At 46.2% G+C, this 20,308-nt stretch overlaps 1 protein-coding gene across 1 annotated transcript in view; it reads right to left on the minus strand.

Annotated features, from left to right (window-relative positions):
* Positions 1-2,741: 2,741 nt before the first annotated feature.
* Positions 2,742-20,308, minus strand: part of LOC140723858 (uncharacterized) — an 87,546-nt gene continuing 69,979 nt past the window's right edge. Inside the window, exons 9-14 of the mRNA XM_073038413.1 lie at positions 19,344-19,508; positions 13,423-13,515; positions 11,070-11,162; positions 8,654-8,746; positions 7,343-7,435; positions 2,742-2,920 (exon numbers count right to left, since the gene is read on the minus strand). Of these exons, the coding sequence (XP_072894514.1) occupies positions 2,742-2,920; positions 7,343-7,435; positions 8,654-8,746; positions 11,070-11,162; positions 13,423-13,515; positions 19,344-19,508 (716 nt within the window). The remainder of the gene's footprint in view (positions 2,921-7,342; positions 7,436-8,653; positions 8,747-11,069; positions 11,163-13,422; positions 13,516-19,343; positions 19,509-20,308) is intronic.

The following is a 20,308-nucleotide window of genomic DNA, read 5'->3' on the forward strand; positions in this document are numbered from 1 at the left end:
TGTCTACATTCGGATCTTTGTTTCCCAAGACCCTCCTCTGTTGTTATAGAAACACAGACATTCAAATTACCACCGCACAGACATGGGAGAGCCTCCATTTCTACCACCCCTATCACTGACTTCCAGATGGTTATGGGGCTGTGCACAAAGTCATAGTCTGTACTGTACTGTTCCCAAAAGACACTGAACGTGTTTCTTTCAGGGACACATGATGAGTGTTGGATAGGAAGTATTGAATAAGTTTGTGAAGGGACTAGACTACAGGAATCTCCAAAATCAGCATTCCATCAGACCATCACAAGCCTATCGCACTCCACCATGTAAGTTTATACAGCACTCACTCAACCACCAGTTACTGAATTCCACATCCTCCAACAATGAGAGGTCCGCTCAGCTGAACTAAGTTGTCCATAGTTAATCATGTCCATCTTTCTACTAGATGGCTCTGACAAGTCCCTCCATTCCTACTCTGAGTCAATCCTTCCCTATATGTGAGACACTCCAGAACAATTCTCAACGATTTAACATCCAGGAATGCTGGAATATGACCATGTATGCTATGGTCACACAATTATCTGCATCATCTACATGTTTATCACAATGCATGACCTTCAGTCCATCCCGCAGTTCCATGTACCAGTCCCAGTGGCCTCCACAACACCCACTGCTCAGTATACCTAGATGTTTCTGTCCATTCCAATTGGTCAGACCCGTCATGCAACACTCTTTTACTTGCTTCCTCAGCACTCTACCTTTGGTTACTCCCACACCTACTGGACCTTTCCACACTCCTCTGTCCTCAGCACCCCATCACCTATCTCCCTCAGCCACTCGTTCACTGAACTGTTTCAGTAATCCTTACACCTGTCTCCCTCGGCCACTCTGTCAGCCATACCCCTTCATTCACTCTGTCACCAAGCCCGCTCGGCCACTCTATCACCCAGCCCCCTCGGCCACTCCATCACCCAGCTCCCACGGCCACTCCATCACCCAGCTCCCACGGCCACTCCATCACCCAGCTCCCACGGCCACTCCATCACCCAGCTCCCACGGCCACTCCGTCATCCAGCTCCCACGGCCACTCCATCACCCAGCTCCCACGGCCACTCCGTCACCCAGCTCCCACGGCCACTCCGTCACCCAGCTCCCACGGCCACTCCGTCACCCATCCCAATCTGCCACTCCGTCACCCAGCTCCCTCGGCCACTCCGTCACCCAGCTCCCATGGCCACTCCGTCACCCAGCTCCCTTGTGCCATCCATTACCCATCTCCTCTCATTTAGTTGCTTGATGCTGGTTGAATCTGTTGAACAATAATTGCAGAGAGGAGTCTCTGTAAAACACATCCCCACAACTGGTACCTGAGCTTGTATCTGGGTCCGTGATCGTGGACAAATTATCACTTGGCTCGGGAGTTGTCCCCTCAGGTTGTGGAGTTGGTACAGTTGCTGAATCTGTAATAAACGGGCACATGGTGAGAATAGAGGAACAGACTGTTGCCCACCCCATTGGGAATCCAACATCTCGTCCCTGAGACCAGAATAACTGGCCTGTATTATACTTCCTTCTGCGTCTCTGCTTTCTCGAAGAATGGAGTTACATTTGTTATTTGTCAGTCATCCGGAACCAATCAAGAATCTCGTGATTCTTGAAATATCATTACCAATCCTTCCACAATCTCTTCAGCCAGCTCTTCCAGAACTCTGGGCATACACAATCTCATTCAGCTGTCTCATCGACATTCAGACCTTTCAATTTCCCAAGAACCTCCTCTCTCATTATGGTAACACAGTCCAGACAAAGCTCCACCTTTGCAAGTTGCAATAGGATTCATTTCAATCAGCCCTACTACTGACAATGCCGTTGTAGATGGTTATGCGAATGTGGACAAGGTCATGCTCTGTACCCTACCTATCGCAAGAGACACTATGTGTTGGAGACGATGTACTGTGCTAGCTTCTGATGCGACGAGCCTACCGGAATCATCACAACCAGAATTCCAACACATCAACAAAGGCACATCGCACCCAATCATGTAATGTTATACAGAATTCACCCAGCCACCAGACTCAGCATCTTGCATCCTCGTCCCACGAGAGATCCTAATTCATCAAACAGATGGATGGAACCCTTTTTGTCAATTGTTCCAATCCCACACTGTCATTCCTTGCCAATACGGCATACTCTCCAGAACAATTCCTCGTTATGCAGCATCCAGGGATACTGCGATTCGACTCTGTGTGATACAGTCAATCCTCACAAGCGCCAGGCACAGTGTCCTACACAATCCCCACTGCGCATGGCAAACCACAAGCCCATCCCCATTGTTCAGATACATCATGCAACACAATTACTTGCTCCTTCAAAAACTCTCCCCTCAGTCTCTCACACACCACATGAGCCATCCCACACCTTTCTGTCCTTGGTCGGTCTGTCGCCCGTTGCCCTCGGCTGCTGCCTTACCATCAGCTGCACTGTCATCCATCACCCTCGGCCACTCCGACATCCGTGTCGCTCGGCCGCACAGACACCCGTCTCCCTCTGCCGCACCGACACCCGTCTCCCTCGGCAGCACCGACACCCGTCTCCCTCGGCAGCACCGACACCCGTCTCCCTCGGCCGCACCGACACCCGTCTCCCTCGGCCGCACCATCACTAGTCTCCCTGGGCCGCTCTGACAACTGTGTCCCTCGGGCGCTACATTAACCATCTGCCCTGATCCGTTCATCACCCATGTCCATTCAGTCAGTCCCTTTATTCAGGTTGAATCCATTGGATGATAATTTCAGAGTATAGTCTGCGTAAAACACATCCCCACAACTGGTACCTGAGCTTGTATCTGGGTCCGTGATCATGGACAAATCATCACTTGGCTCAGGAGTTGTCCCCTCGGGTTGTGGAGTTGGTACAGATGTTGGATCTGTAATAAACAGTGGTACATGGTGGGTACAAAGGAACGGGTAATAGAACAGCAGTTTGGGACTCCAACATCCTCCCAAACACTGAGATTAGTATAACAGGCCGATAGTTTCCTGGTTTCTGACTCACGACCTTCTTCAAGAGTGGGGCGATATGTGTAATTGTCTTGTCTTCCAGAAACATATAAAATCTAGTCATTCTTGAAGGATTATTACCAATGCCTCTATAATCTTTCAGCCACCTCTTCTAGATCTCTTGCGTGTACACTATCTGGTCCAGGTGACTTGTCTACATTCGGATCTTTGTTTCCCAAGAACCTCCTCTGTTGTTATAGAAACACAGACATTCAAATTACCACCGCAGAGACATGGGAGAGCCTCCATTTCTACCACCCCTACCACTGACTTCCAGATGGTTATGGGGCTGTGCACAAAGTCACAGTCTGTACTGTACTGTTCCCAAAAGACACTGAATGTGTTTCTTTCAGGGACACATGATGAGTGTTGGATAGGAAGTATTGAATATGTTTGTGATGGGACTAGACTACAGGAATCTCCAAAATCAGCATTCCATCAGACCATCACAAGACTATCGCACTCCACCATGTAAGTTTATACAGCACTCACTCAACCACCAGTCACTGAATTCCACATCCTCCATGCTTGAGATGTCCGCTCAGCTGAACTAAGTTGTCCATAACTAATAACCTCCATCTTTCTACTCGATGTCTCTTTGAAAATTCCTCTATTCCTACTTTGAGTCAATACTTCCCTATATGTCAGACACTCCAGAACAATTCTCAAGGCTGTAACATCCAGGAATACTGGGATCTGAGCCTGTATGCTGCTGTCACTCAGTTATCAACAGAATCTGTGCATTCATGTCACTACATGTTTCTCACAACGCAGGACCTTCTGTTCATCCTGCAGTTCCACATCCAGCACCAGTGCCAGTGGCCTCCCCAACATCCACTGCTCAGTATACCTAGATATCTGTGTCCATTCCGATTGGTCAGACACGTCATGCAGCACTCATTTACTTGCTTCCTCACCACTCTCTCCTCAGTCTCTCCCACATCTTCTTGGCCCACACAACACCTCTGGCTTCAGCACTCCCAGCACCTATCTCCCTCAGCCACTCGTTCACCCTACTCCTTCGGGAACACTGACACCCATCTCCGTCGGCCACTCTGACACAAAACAGTCAGTCCATAATTCTACTTGAATCCCACTGCTCAGAACCCTGAGATAATTCTGTCCATTCCACTTGGTCAAACATGCCATGCACCATGCTTTAACTTGCTTCCTCCCCACTCTCCCCTCGGCCTCTCCTACGCCCCTCTGTACTCGGTACCTAGATCACCCTTCTGCGGCCGCTGCGTCGCCCTCACTCGCTGCGTCACTCAGCTCCCTCAGCCCGTCCATCACCCAGCTTCCACGGTGACTCTATCATCAATCTCTCTCAATCCATCCATCAACCATGTCCGTTTAGTCAGTCCCTTGATTCTGGTTCAATCCATTGGATGATAATGTCAGAGAGGTTTCTATGTAAAACATGTCCCCACAACTGATACCTGAGCTTGTATCCTGGTCCATGATCGTGGACAAATCATTGTTTGACTCTGCAGTTGTCCCCTGGGTTTGTGGAGTTGGTACAGATGTCGTATCTGTAATAAATAGGGCTACACGGTGAGAACAAAGGAACAGACAATACACCACCGGTTTTGGACTCCGACATCTTCCCAACCATGGAAATCAGGATAACAGGCCGATAGTTTCCATCTTTCTGTCTCACTACCTTCTTCAACAGTGAAGGAACATCTGTAATTTTCCTGTTTCCAGGAACATATATAACTTATAGTAATTCATGAAAGATCATTACCAATGCCTCGACAATTTTTTCAGCCACCTCTTCTAGAACTCAGGGGTGTACACAATATGGTCCAGGTGACTTGTCTACATTCAGAACTTTGTTTCCCAGAAACTCCATCTCTTGTTATGGAAACACAGGCATTTAAATCTCCACCACAGAGACATGGGACAGCCTCAATTTGTACCACGCCTACCACGGACAATGTGCTTGTAGATGTTTATGGGATTGTGGACAAAGTCATAGTCCGTAGCCTACTGTTCCCAGAAATGCTGTATGTGTTTTAAATCAGGAAAACATGGGGTGTGTTGGAGAGGAAATGTTGAGCGAGGTTGCGATGGGTCAACCAACAGGAATCACCAAAATCAGCATTCCATCATGCTATGCCATGCTCCACCATGTAAGGTTATACAGTACTCACCCAACCACCAGTCGCTGAATTCCACATCCTCCTCGCATGAGAGGGCTGCTCAGCTGAACTAAGACATCCATAATAAATCACGTCCATCTTTCTACTAGATGGCTCTTTGACAATTCCCTCCATTCCCACTCTGAGTCAATCCTTGCCTCTACATCAGACACTCCAGAACAATACTCAGGATGTAACATTCAAGGACACTGGGATCTGTTAGTGAAAGCAACACCCTGAATACTCATTTATCCCCAGCGTCTGTACATTCATTTCACGTCATGTTCATCCCACAGATCCACGTACAAGTCCCAGCGGTCTCCCCAACATCCACTGCTCAGAATGCCGTGATATTTGTGTCCATTCCCATTGGTCAGTCCCATAATGCAACACTCTTTTACTCGCTTCATCACTTCTCACCACTCAGTCTCTCACACAACTTCTCAGTCCAGCCGCACCCCTCTGTCCTCAGCACCTCCATCAGCGATCTGCCTTGGCTGCTACGTCACCCATCTCCCGTCTCCCTTGGCCACCTGACTCCATCAGCTGCTCCGTCGCCCATCTCCCTCGGCCGTGGCATCACTCAGCTCCCTCAGCTCGTCCATCACCCATCTCCCACAGTGACTCTATTAGCAATCTCCCTTGATTGCTCCATCACTCATCTCCCCTCAGTCAGTTGCTTGATTCTGGTCGAATCCATTGGATGATAATCTTAGCGGGAAGTCTGTGTAAAACATGTCCCCACAACTGATACCTGAGCTTATATCTGGGTCAGTGATCGTGGACAAATCATCACTTGGCTCAGGAGTTGTCCCCTTGGGTTGTGGAGTTGGTACAGATGTTGGATCTGTAATAAACAGGGGTACATGGTGGGTACAAAGGAACAGACCACCAGTTTGAGACTCCAATATCTTCCAGCCACTGAGATTAGTGTAACAGGCCGATAGTTTTCTTCTTTCTGACTCACTACCTTCTTCAAGAGTGGAGCGATATCTGTAATTTTCTTCTGTTCCAGAAATATACTGTATAGAATCTGGTGATTGTTGAAAGATCATTACTAATACCACCACAATCTTTTCAGCCACCTCTTCTAGAACCCCTGGGTGTACACAGTATGGTCCAGGTGACCCGTCTACATTAAGAACTTTCTTTTTCCCCAAGAACATCCTCTCATGTTATGGAAATACAGACATACAAATTTCCACCACCATCACACAGGAGAGCCTCAATAGCTAGTACCCCTACCACTGACCATGTGCTTGTATTTGGCTCTGGCACTGTGGACAAAGTCATACTTTGTACCCTACTGTTTCCAAGAGAAGATGGATGTGTTATAAATCAGGGACACAAGTTGAATGTCGCAGATGAAGTATTGAGCAAGTTTGTAATGTAATGACCTACAGGAATCACCAAAATCAACATTCAGTCATGCCATCACAGGCCAAGCTTTGCTCCAACATGTAATTTTATACATCACTCATCGATCCACCAGTCACTGAATTCCACATCCGCCTCGCGGGAGTGGGCCGCTCAGCTGAACTAAGTTGTCCATAACAAATCAACTCCATCTTTCTATTAGATGGCTCTTTGACAATTCCCTCCCCTCACAGTGAGAGTCTATCCTGCCTGTACATCAGACGCTCCAGAACAATTGTCTTGGACGTAACATCCAGGCATACTCAGATCTGACCCTGTATGCTACAGTCACTCAAATATCCCCGGCATCTATACATTCATTTCACTTCAGATTTCTCAAAACACATGATCTTCTGTTCGTCCTGCTCGCCTCATCAACATCCACTGCTCAGAAGTCCTAGATATTTGTGTCCATTCATATTGGTGAGACCAGTCAGGCCACATTATTTTACTTGCTTCCCTAACACTCTCCTCTCCATCAATACCACACTTTCTTGGCCCTCAAACACCACTCTGTTCTCAGCACCTCCATCACACAGATCTCTCAGCTACTCAGCTCCCCTTTTCCCTCGGTCACTCCGTCACCCATCCCCCTCTGCCACATCGTCACCCATATCCCTCGGACTATCTATCACCCATCTCCCCTCAGTCAGTTGCTTGATTCTGGTTGAATAAATTAGATGAAAATTTCAGTGAAGAATGTGTAAAACACATCGCCACAACTGATACCTGAGCTTGTGTCTGTGTCCATGATCATGGTCAAATCATCACTTGACTCAGGAGTTGTCCCCTCAGTTTGTGGAGTTGTTATAGATGCTTCATCTGTAATAAACAGGGATACACGCTGGGAACAGAGGAACAGACAATTGACCACCCAGATGGGACTCCAAATTCTTTCCAACTGCTGAGGTCAGATTAGATGGCCTATAGTTTCTTTTCTTCTACCTCTCTACCTTGTTGAAGAGTGGTGTGACACTTTGTAATTTTCCAGTCTTCTGGAACCATTCCAGAAACTAATGATTCTTGAAAGACAATTCCAAATACCTCCACAATCTATTAGCCTCCTCTTCCAGAAGTCTAGTTCAGATGACTTATCTACATTCAGACCTTTTAGTTTCCCAATTATTTCCCAATTCTCTCCAGTTATGGTAACACAGGCATTGAAAGTACCACTATGGAGACTTGTGAGACTCCATTTCTACAATCCCTAACACTGACAAATGTGCTTGTAGAGGTTTATGGGATTGTGGGAAAGACCTGCTCTATACCCGACTGTTTCCAAAATACCCTAAGTCTGTTGCAAATCAGGGACCCACGGTGAGTGCAGGAGAGGAATTACTGAGCTCGCTTGTGATAGGAGATACTACAGGAATCAAAGCCATCCTTCCACTCTACCAGCAAATCCCATCACAGCCACAATGTGAGGTTATACACCACTCACTCAACCACCTGCATTCCACAAGCTCCTCCAGTGAGAGGTTCACTCAGCTCTCCTATGTTGTCCCAAACAAATTATCTCCAGCTTTACGAGTGACAGCTAGAACTCTTTTGGACAATTCCTTCCATACCCACCCTGATCCACCTCTTGTCTGTATGTCCATCACTCGGAACAATTCTCAAGGAAGCCACATCCAGGGATACTCATTTCTGACCCTCTGTACTATGTAACTCAATTACCCCCTGCATCTGTACATTCATTTCACTTCTAGTTTATATGAATGTATGATCTTCTAGTCATCCTGCTCACCCATATACCAGGCCCAGTGGTCTCCACCAAACCCACAGCTTAGAATAACTTGATATTTCTGTCCTTTCCAATTATTCAGACCTGTTATGTAACACTCTTAGTTGTTTCCTCACCCCTCTCCCTTCAGTCACTCCGTCGGCCATCTGGCACGGTCACCCGCCCTTCTCCCTCTGTGACTCTTGCAGTCACTCTGTCACCCATCTCCCCTCAGTCAGTTTCTTGATTCTGATAGAATCCCTTCAATGCTAGTTTCAGAGATGAGGCTGCGTAAAACACATCCCCACAACTGATACCTGAGCTTGTGTCTGGGTCCGTGATCATGGACAAATCATTGCTTGTCTCAGCAGTTGTCTCCTCAGGTTGTGGAGTTTGTTCTAATGCTGCATCTGTAATAAAAAGCGGAACAAGGTAGAAACAGAGGAACAATTGGCCACCAATATTGGACTCCAACATCTTTCCAATCACTGAGATCAGAACAACTAGCCTATAGTTATAGATCTCTGGGGGCCACACCATCTCATTCACATTCTGACCTTTTAGTTTCCGAAGAATCTTCTCTCTCTAGTTCTGGTAACACAGACCAGTCGAATCTCCACCATAGAGACTTCTATGAGGATTGATTTCGACAACTCCTAACACTGACTGATGTACCTGTAGTTATTTATGGGTTTGATGACAAAGACCTGCACCCTAATGCACCCAAGTGACCGTGAATCTATTTTAAATCAGAGACACATTATGAGTTTAGGAGAGGAAGTATTGAGCTCGCTTGTGATAGGGGAGACAACAGGAATCACCGAAAACTTCCTTCCATCTTAAAAGCAAATGCCCAGCACAGCAGCCATATAAATTTATCCAGAACTCATCCCACCATTCCACATGCTCCTCCAATGTCTGCTCAGCTGTCCTAAGAAGTCCCAAACACATCACTTCCAACTTTCCAAAAGATGTTCAGAACCCTCTTTGACAATGTCTCCATTCCCACTCTGAGTCACTCCTTTCCTGTACATCAGCCACTTCAGAACAATTATCTTATGGAACAATCATGGGTATTCAGAATTGACCCTGTCTGCTATGGCCACTCAATTATCCCCAAACACTTTATGTTTGTCTGAATGCACGACCTTCTTCCCGCTCACCCACACACCAGGCCCAGTGACCTCCCCCACCCCCACTCCACATGGAAAACCTACAGGTTTGTGTCGATTTACTATCTCCCTCAGCTGTTCTGTCACCCATCTTCCATCAGTCAGTCCCTGGATTCTGGTTGAATCCCTTGGACGATAATGTCAGAGAGGATTCCATTTGACACAGATCCCCATAACTGATACCTGAGCTTGTATCTGAGTCTGTGATCATGGACAAATCATCGCCTGGCTCAGGGTTTGTCCCCTCGGGTTGTGGAGTTGGTACAGATGCTGGATCTGAAAGTAACAGGGGTACATGTTGGGAACAGAGGAACAGACAATGGGGTCTCCAACATCTACCCAACCACTGACGTCAGAATAACTGTCCTCTAGTTTCCTTTCTTCAACCTCTCTGCCTTCTTGAAAAGTGGGTGATATTGAAAATTCTCCAGTCTTCCGGAACCATTCCAGAATCTAATGATTCTTGAAAGATCATTCCAAAAGCCTCCACAGTCTCTTTGCCACCTCTTCTGGAACACTAGGGGTACACTATCTAGTTCAGGTGACTTATCTACATTTAGACCTTTCAGTTTCCCAATAAACCTCTCTCCAGTTATGGTCACACAGGCATTCACCATGGAGAGAGACAAGCAGGAGGCTAATTTTCTACAAAACCTGCCACTGACAACAGTGTTTTGGATTGCTATGGGATTTTTGGCAAAGACCTGCTCTGTACCCTACTGTTCCCCAGAGACACTGAATCCCTTTTAAGTCAGGGATACATGGTGAGTGTGGAGAGGAAACATTGAGCTCTCTTGTGATAGGAGAAACTGCAGGAATCATCGAAACCAACCATCCATCATACTAGCAAATGCCCATCACAGCCGCAGTGTGAGGTTATACACCACTCACCCAATCACCATTCACTGTATTCCCCATGCTCCTCCAATGAGAGGTCCACTCAGCTGTCATAAGTCATAGGAAACAAACCACCTCCATCTTTCGAAGTGATGGCTAGATCCCTCTTTGACATTTCCCTCCAAACCCACCTTGAGTCTACGTCCGTCACTCTGAACAATTCTCGAGGATACAACATCCAGTGATAGTCATATCTGACGCTCTATACTTTACATTCCCTGCATCTTTACATTCATTTCACTTCTAGTCACACTGCTCACCCACATACCAGGCTGAGAGGCCTCCACCATCCCACTGCTTGGAATACCTAGGTATATGTGTCTGTTCCAATTGGTCAGACCCATTATGTAGCACTATTCCGTGTTTCCACTTTCCTCTGTCACATGTCTCCCTCGGCCGTTCCGTCACCCATCTCACGGTCACTCCATCAGCAAAGTCCCTCTTCACCCATCACCCTCGGCCTCTCTATCACCCATCTCCCTCAGTCATTCCGTCACCCATCAGCATCATTCCATCAACCACCCTCCTTGTTCTCTCCGTCACCTATCTCCCTCAGTCATTTCATCACCCACGTCACCTCATTCAGTCACTTGATTCTGGTTGAATAACTTCGATGATAATTTCAGAGAGGAGTCTGTGTAAAACACATCCCCAGAACTGATACCTGATCTTGAATCTGGATCCGTGATCGTGGACAAATCATTGCTTGGCTCAGCACTTGTCCCTTTGGGTTGTGGAGTTGGTACACATATTGGATCTGTAATAAACAGGGGGACATGGTGGGAATTGAGGAACAGACAATTAACCACCCATTTGGGCATCCAACATCTTCCCAAAAACTGAAGTCAGAATAACTGGTCTAACATTTCCTTCCTTCTACCTCTCTACATTCTTGAAGAGTGGAGTGACATTAGTAATTTTCCAAGGGATCCTGAATCTGTTTTAAATCAGGCCCACATGGTGAGTGTAGGAGAGGAAGTATTGAATGACCTTGTGAAGGGACAAGACTAAGGGAAAAACACTTCCAACATGTCGATCATAACCTTAAATCATTCTGTCCAAATCAGCTCCATCATTCCAAAAGATGGCCAGAACGCTCTGACAATTCCCTCCATTCCCACTCTGAGATACTCCTTGTCTGATCATCGTTCACTCTAGAACAATCCTTGAGGATGCAGCATCCAGGGATCCTCAGATATGACCCTGTCTACTGCAGTCACTCAATTAAACAGAGCATCTGTTTATTCATTTCACTTCCAGTTTATCTCAATGCACGATCTTCTGTATCCCATTCACAAATGTACCAGGCCCAGTTGTACTCCCCCACCCCATGCTCATTGGAAATCTACATATTTGTCTCCATTCCCATTGGTCAGACCTGACATGCAACACTCTTTTACTTGCTTCGTCATCACTCACACCTTCGTCACTCTCACAACTTTTTGGCCTTACCACAACCCTCTGTCTTCACTATCCCTGTCGCCTATCTCACTCTTTTTGTTGCTCCATCACTCTTCTCCCATCAGTTTCTCCATCACCCCTACAATCCCTCGATCATATGTCTTTCTTCGGTATCTTAATCTCCCCTTACTCATTCCCTGAACACATTGCTTCCTCTCTCACCCCAAATTACAAGATGGCACTGTGTACGGCTGGTGTGTTGTGGGCTCCTTACCAACATTAAGTGTATGATAAATTCTGCAATTTCCTTTGCATTTCTTATTCAAGAAGCTGATAGTCACATCAAATATGACGAACTGACTCTTCTGCCATCTTCCCACAATGCGCCGCCTTTTCTACACTGGGGACCCTGCTTACACGATCCATGGTCAAGGCTCATTTATTACTCATCGCTATCACAGAAGCGGCACTGAAGGCCAGAGAGAAGCAGCGTCATCCTGGTGATGTTGAGATGGCGTGCCAATCTGCCGCCGCTCCGTAGCATATTGCTGGCTAACTGCTGTGCGAACTGAGAGACAGAATTTCCTACCAGCAGGAAACAAGGGAATATAACATTTCAAATAATAAGGAGGTAGCCTACAGAGAAGAAGTCGTCACCCTGACATAGTGCTGTCAAGGAAACAATCTCTCCCTCAATGTCACAGAAACAAAGGAGCTGATTGTGGACTACAGGAGGAACAGAGACAGGCTCCCCTATTGACATCAATGGATCTGGGATTAAAAAGGTGAACACCTTCAAATTCCTGAGTGTACGCATAACCACGGACATCACGTGGTCTGTACATACCTGCTGAGCAGTAAAAAAAGCACAACAGCACTGCTTTCACCTCAGATGGTTGAAGAAGTTTGACATGTCCCCGAATCTTAAGAACTTTCTACAGGGACACAATTAATAGCATCCTGACTGTTTGCATCATTGCCTGGTATGGGATCTGTACTTCCCTCGATTGCAGGACTCTGCAGAGAGTGGTGTGGACAGTGAAGTGCATCTGTAGACGTGAACCTCCCACTACTCAGTGCATTTACAGTAACAGGTGTGTAAAACTGGGCCAAACCATCATTGGGGACCCGAGTCACCTCAACCCCTAACTGTTCCAGCTGATCCCATCCGAATTGTTAGCACAGCATTAAAGCCAGGACCAACAGGCTCCATGACAGCTTCTTCCACCAGGCCACTAAGACTAATTAATTCATCCTGATACAATTGTATGTTCGTGGTACACACAATTTATTATAAATTACTATGAATTGCCCATTGTACATTCAGATGGACACATAATGCAAAGATGTTTACTCCTCATGTATGTGAAGGATGTATAAAATAAAGAAATAAATTAAATTCAATTAAATTCAACTCACCCCTCCCCTCGGTCTTCCCACACCATTAAGGTCCACCCACACCCTGCTCTCCTCAGTCCTTCGATTACCCCTCCACTTGGTCACCCTATCACCATTCTCCCCCCAGTCAATCCCACACTCTCTCTGATTCTGGTTGAATCTGATGGATGATGATTTCAGAAAGGAGTTTGTTTAAAACACAACCCCACGACTAATACCTGAGCTTGTCTCTGTGTCCGTGATCGTGGAAAAATCATCACTTGGCTCAGGAGTTGTCCCCTCTAGATGCAGGGTTGGTACAGATGCTGGATCTGTAATAAACAGTGTGCATGATGGGAACAGAGGAACAGACAATGGACCACCCATTTGGGATGAAATGAAACTGAAGTGAACAGCCAACAATAAAAACAGAACTGCAGATACTGGAAATCTAAAACTAAAGCAGAAAACACAGGAATGCTGAGTCAGTCAGCCTTCACCTGCAGGAAGAGGAAAAGAATCAACATTTAGTTTGGAGACCATCTGTCAACAATGACTGACACCAGACTGATAATCTCTCCAATAACAAGTCCTCATTGTCTAAGCACAGCCCGCTCTCCGACTCATTACAAGACACTCACCATTCTCACATCAGACTTTCCATATACCTTCATGTCACTACTGTAACCCTTACGCAACAGGCTGGTACATGTCGAGGGGAAACTTCCAGCCACTCGCCAACCCCACCTCCTGTATACACAGGTGCTGTGGAACCCAAGCCAATGCAACTCACACCAAATACAGTTATGGAATATACTTTAAAGATTTTACTACAACTAAATGATTACTAACAATACAGTATATATGAAGGAAAAGAAAATAAAGTAAAAGGCGCCAAACTTATCAGAGTTCAGTCAATTTAGTGCACATCGTTGGAACTCAATCATTGAACCGTTCGATCACCCTTCGCTGTCCTCCGACCTCCACAACCCCACACCTGGGTCCACCCGAGGTGATCGACCAGGCATTGCGGCACACGTCCACCTTCTTCGGCGTCTTCTTCCCACTCTCCCAAAAGATGGCGAAAACCCCGCTCCCAGACCCACAAGAAAAAATGACATCCAACCCCATTGGTTAACAAATGAATACATCCCGTTATCAGCAATTCTAAACCTAAACAAACTGCGAGAATCTTCGAGAATGCTCGGCAGAACAACACTCTCTCCAGTTAGCATAACAAAGAAACAGTTTTACTTTCAGAAAAGAAGCAATTTTGATTATCATACGCAGTACATTCTCTCACCAAAAAAATAAAAATCACGCCATCATGACATTACCAGAGTTCCCCAAAGCTTCTTGCAACGCACAAAACCCAACCCAGGTGCAGAAAGCAACAACATAACTGCCCAGGGCGGTAGAGATCACACTCGGTTCTCCTGGCACTGCATATGTCAACCACTCCGGTGGGGGGGGGGGGGGGGGTGCCTACTTCTTTGAGATCTCCATACCCCTTCTGCCGACCCTTCCGCCACAGACACCATGGGGGACATTCCTGTTGGACACCCACCCTCTTCCTCACTGGGCTCCCTCTTCATCTCAGATCAGATAATAAGGCGAGTACTCTGTAGCGTCATTGCGAGTACAATTGCAACAGTGAACCAACTGTCCAAAATATCGACTCCAGTTACTTTTCTGTCCAATCTCCAGCATCCTGATCATATCCAACAGTGTCCGAATAAACCTCCCTGGCTGAGGATCACCCTGCTGGTGATAAGGAGTTGTCCTGGATTTCTCAGCCCCAAGCAAGGTCAGTAATTCATAGATAAGTCCGGTCCCTGATCACTATGGATCCGCCGGGGGAGGCCATAATGAACAAAATACTTTCCCATAATACCTTCACCACTGTTGTCGCACCCTCCTATTCTTCTTCCTTGCCACCACCATTGGGGACGCTTAGGGACTTTGTGATTCAGATATGATTCAAGCCTCCTTGAACTTCCACAAGTGCTGCCGCACATCTTCAACATCTGCTGGTGCCAGTCACCGTAACCTCTCTCTGAACGGGGTGTCCTCCGTCACCCTGATGGTGTGGCGGGTGCTGTTGGAGTCGCCCACATCAAACTCCCCCCCGAGAAAAAACAGCTTCCAACTTCAACATCTTCTGCACCAGACTGCGTTTCCACTCCAGCGATACAGGAGAATCCCCGAAGTTAAAAGCCTCAGCGGTCAGCTCCCTTTGGTGTTCAAATCCTACCCTTTTAGTGGCCCTCACTGGTGTGCCAAACATTACTGTCAACAGGAACAAATGTGCCCGCGGCATCGCTCTCTTAAAGGTGATTTCTCTTGCCGTAGTGTTCCTGACAATTACGGCCATCCGCCTCGCATGCACCACCGCTGGCTTCTGCACCTCAGGCCTCACCAGCGCCCCCGCTGGAAATCGTGTCTACCCCTCAAGATCGTCCGGGGCGTCTACTAACAGGGCTTCGCCCGCCGGCACTCCGGCGAATCTTGGGTCCCCATCATGAATACAACCTCCCCTGGTTGGATCACATTAGGCCTTGTCTGCTTACACGACACTGTCCCTTGTTTACACTCCGGGTCCAGCCCTTGGAAGGCACCCCCTTTCTCAAATGCTGCTCCGCGGGACGCCTTGTCTTTCACAATCTCACCGGAAGTGTCCCTCCTCTTCACAGCTATAGCTCTAGCTGCAGCTATAACACACCCTTGGCCTGAAATGCCTCTCTTTCCCACAGTTAAAGCACATGCTGCCCGCCGCCCCTCCTCTCCCGGGACGGCGCCACTCCCAGCCCACTGTACGGGTCGCCCCCCTGGAGTGGGTACTTTCCCTGTCCTTCCCCTCCAGCGACCCACATGGAAAAAATGACATCCAACCCCTTTGGTTAGCAAATGAATACAATCCTGTTATCAGCAATTATAAACCTAAACAGACTGCGAGAAACTTCGAGAATGCTCTGCCAGACAACACTCTCTCCAGTTATCATAACAAAGAAGCAGTTTTACTTTTAACAGACAAGGACGCCATTTTGAATTAGCGTATGCAGTACACCGCCATACCCTGAGGATGGACAGCATTAATCCCAGCACACAGAAAGGTTGAGAGATTAAGCAGACAAAAGCAGGGATGAAGGCAGGGCAACAGCGGCTGGAGTTTCTTATCAAATGCCTTACTGAAATCCATGTACACTACATTCACTGCTTTAACTTCATCAATGTGTCTTGTTACATCCTCAAGGAAATCAAACAGGTTCGTAAGGCACAGCCTGCCCTTTGGTTCGTAATGCATAACCTGGGCTAGGAAATAATTCCAGATGTTTATCCATACCCTGAGCTCATCGACCTTTCCTACGATACCTTCTTGCATTGTAATATATGCAGCTCAGGACACAAGTCACACCATACTCAACCTACTGATTCCTGACTTTGTCTGGGGTCTTTCCAACACAACCTCCAGATTATTTCAGAAACTGTTCTGGCATTCTGGTTTCTTGAGTGAATTATGTCCACTCCAAATTCTGATCTATCCGAAGGGCCACTGCTCAAAGATTACAGAAGGGCATTTGCTGTCCTGAGGAAAATTAGGGTGAATAATTCCTCAGGACCTGACCAGGTGTTCAGTTAGACCCTGCGGGAGGTAAATGCAGAAATCACTAGGGAACCAGCTGAGATCTTTAAATCATCCTTCACGACAGGTGAGGTGCTGGAGAATAGTCTATGTTGTTACACTGTTTAAAAAGGCTTAAAAAATAAAGAGGAAAATTAGACACTGGTGAGCCTGATATCACCATCAGTTTTTTTTGCCCCTTTTTCTGCTACTAGCCAGTAACTGTCCATTTTCAACTTCCCTTTGTTCTCTCAACACCTAATAAAACTGTGAAGCAATAAGTTTTGTGCCTTTTTCCTAACTTACTAAAAAAATAAAATCCAACAGAGGCTTTGAAGAAAAACAGGAGAGGGCACCTAAAAAAGCTATAGGGAGAGGAAACATGAAAGTTGAATTATCAAGCAGTTGTAAATCAAGGCAACTGGACTTGCTGTGATGTTTAGAAGACATGTCACCTCTCAGCCAAAAGGCTTCTTCAGTTCTGATCCATGGTGGGTAGTTTTCCAGCTTATAAACTCTGTCAGTTGTTTGATTTAGTACTGCTTCATTTAATACAGTGAACTAGATGATAGAGAACCTTCACAGACATGAAATATGAAGGTTATCTAACCAATAATGTAAATGAAGATAGAGAAAAAATTAAGGTATGTAAGTTGAGTGCGAATTTTGGACCACTGGATAATTATGCTGGGGAAGCAGTAATGGGGGACAAATGAATGATGGCTGACCTTAATAAGCATTTTGTGTCAGACTTCACGGTGGAAGACACTACCAGCTTGCCAGAAACATGAGTGTCAGGGGGCAGAAGTGAGTGCAGTTGCTGCTACTGAAGAGAAGAGAATGGAATACAGAAGGTCTGAGGCAGTTAAGTCACCTGGACCAGGTGGATGACAGCACAGGGTTCTGAAAGAGGTAGCTGAAGAGATATGGAGGCATGAGTGGTGATCTTTCAGCAGTCACTGGATCCTGGATAGTACAGGAGGACTAGAAAGTTGCAAATATTCACTCCACTCCTTAAGAAGGGAGGGAAAGAGAGAAAAAAAATAGAGGCCAGTTAGCCTGATCTCAGTGGTGGGAAGATGTTCAAGTCCACTATATAGGATGAGGGTTTGAGGTGTTTGGGGGCACAATAAAATATGCAGAAGTCAGCATGGTTTCCTTGAGTGGGAATGTTATCTGACAATTCTTTCGGAAATAACAGGTAGATCAGACAAAGGAGGGTCAGCTGATGTTTATTTGAATGTTCAAAATGCCTTTGTCAAGATGCCACACATGAGGCTACTTAACAAGAACAGTGCCCAACAGGAAAGATACCAGCATATGTAGAAAATTGGCTGACCGGCTGGAAGCAGAGTGGGAATAAAGGAGGTTTTTTTCTTGCTGGCTGCCAGTAATTAGTGGACTAAAACCTATAGAATATCGGAAGTATAGGTAAAGTGGGCGTGCAGAGAATGTTTCCTATTTTGGGCAAGTCTAGGATAAGTATCTAAAGAGAGTCCATTTAGAGCAGAGATGCGGAGAAATTTATTTACTCTGACGGTGTGAACCTGTAGAATCTGTTGTCACACATCGCTGTGGAGATAATGATATTGAGTATATTTCAAGTGGAGGCTGATAGATTCCTGATTAGTCAGGGTGCCAAAGGCTACAGGGAGAAGGCAGGAGAATGGGGTTGTGAGAGAAAATGAGTAAACAATGATTAACTAGCAAAGCCGACTCGGTGGGTGAATGGCCTAACTCTGCTCTTGTATCTCATGGTCTGTGGTTGAGCTGCTGGCTCAGATGCTTTGCAACCAGGCTTCAATCCAGACTTCTGATGATATCCGTGAAGAAGCTGCATGTGACCATCTGCTTCCCTTTCACATCCCAACATCATTTATCCCACTTGGGAAGGTGAAAGAGGAAATGATATGTCTTGCTGAATGGTCTTGGCCCAGAATGTCAACTGTTCTTCTTTTTTTCCATAGACACTGCCTGGACTGCTGTTCCTCCAGCATTTTGTGTGTATTGCTTGGATTTCCAGCACCTGCAGATATTGTCTTGTTCATGATATGTTCCGTCTTGGGGTTTAGTTGAGGAAGAAGAAATGGTGACTCAGTCTGAGAGTTGGAGAATGGGCCATCTCTCTGTATGGAGGTGAACAATTTTACCACAGGGGAAGTGAAAGAAGAGGAGGGTGGACAATCTGGGCCTCAGAAAGATGGAGGTGCGTGGTTGGTCCTCGTGGGAGAAGGAGGTGCTGACTCGAGATTGGTGCTCAGCAGTCATGTGACACAGTCAGTGGATGGTTCATGTCTGCCTCGGTGTGGGAGAGGATGTTTCATGTCAGACCAGGAGGATGAGATTCTGACATGGCAGACTGACTTGGACTGTGTGTACAGGGGAAATGACTGAGTTGATCGAGATAATCTTGCGATTGACTGGAATATTCAACAAACTATGTGTTTTGATCATTTGGGATGTCTCAAAATTTCCAAATAACTTCCACCCTCCCCCCCCCCCCCCCCCAAAGTGTGTTAATGGGGAATGGTAACGTACCTGTACAATAAACTTTATTACAACAGTGTGTCGGCTTCAGCCAGTACACAAAGAAAGCACCACAGTTTTTGATCTTGATTGTCCGCTTTGTTGAGCAGTTGTTTCCCCAATAACTGAAGCAGACAGTCCTGTTGACCTCCCCCTCTCCCACGCTGGGATGACTACCTGAAATGGGGGGTTGTAAACATTGTATAATATATCTGTCTCCACAGTACAATGGGAAACATTCAACAAGACCCACTGCAAATCCATTGTTCATAACCTGCTCTCTGGACCAGAATCAGACAGTGTGAGCTGCTGTCCTTCTCACAGCCACACCTAGTCTCAGAGGACAGCTTCTGTTGAGGAGACCTTGTGGGTCCCTGTCCCATGAAACAAGAGTCCTTTCCTGCTTTGACAAAAATGAAACCACAAGCAAGCTGATCCACTGTTGAATATCTCCAAAGAGAATCAGGGACCCCTGCAAGCTCAGAAAATATACAAAACTGATAGCAATTGCACTGGTGGTAAGTTGTTTATAACTTTTGGATATGTTCAAATATAAACATAACATAGACTTAGAAAAGAAACAAGAGTTTTAAAATAATTTCAAAATGAAAACTAACGACTGTGTTTAACTGAAAACATTGCAGTTTTATCAAGCAGTAGTAAATTAAGGCAACTGTACTTGCTGTGTTGTCTATAAGGAAAAAAAACAAATCCCTGTGCTTTTCAGACTTACAAACATGACAGAAACTCATCCACCTCAAGGATCCTACACCCAAACATAGACAGAGCAATATTGTATCAAGCAATGAGAACTGTACAGATCTGTATATCAGTGAGACAAAGCAACCACTTCATAAATGGCTGGCCCAACATAGGAGGGCTAACACCTCAAATAAAGACTCGGCTGTACGTTTACACATAAAGGACAAGGACACTCCTTTGATAACAAGGTCAGGAAGATGGATGATTTGAAAGAT

This window comes from Hemitrygon akajei, unplaced genomic scaffold (genome assembly GCF_048418815.1).
Source record: "Hemitrygon akajei unplaced genomic scaffold, sHemAka1.3 Scf000141, whole genome shotgun sequence".
Taxonomy (NCBI): domain Eukaryota; kingdom Metazoa; phylum Chordata; class Chondrichthyes; order Myliobatiformes; family Dasyatidae; genus Hemitrygon; species Hemitrygon akajei.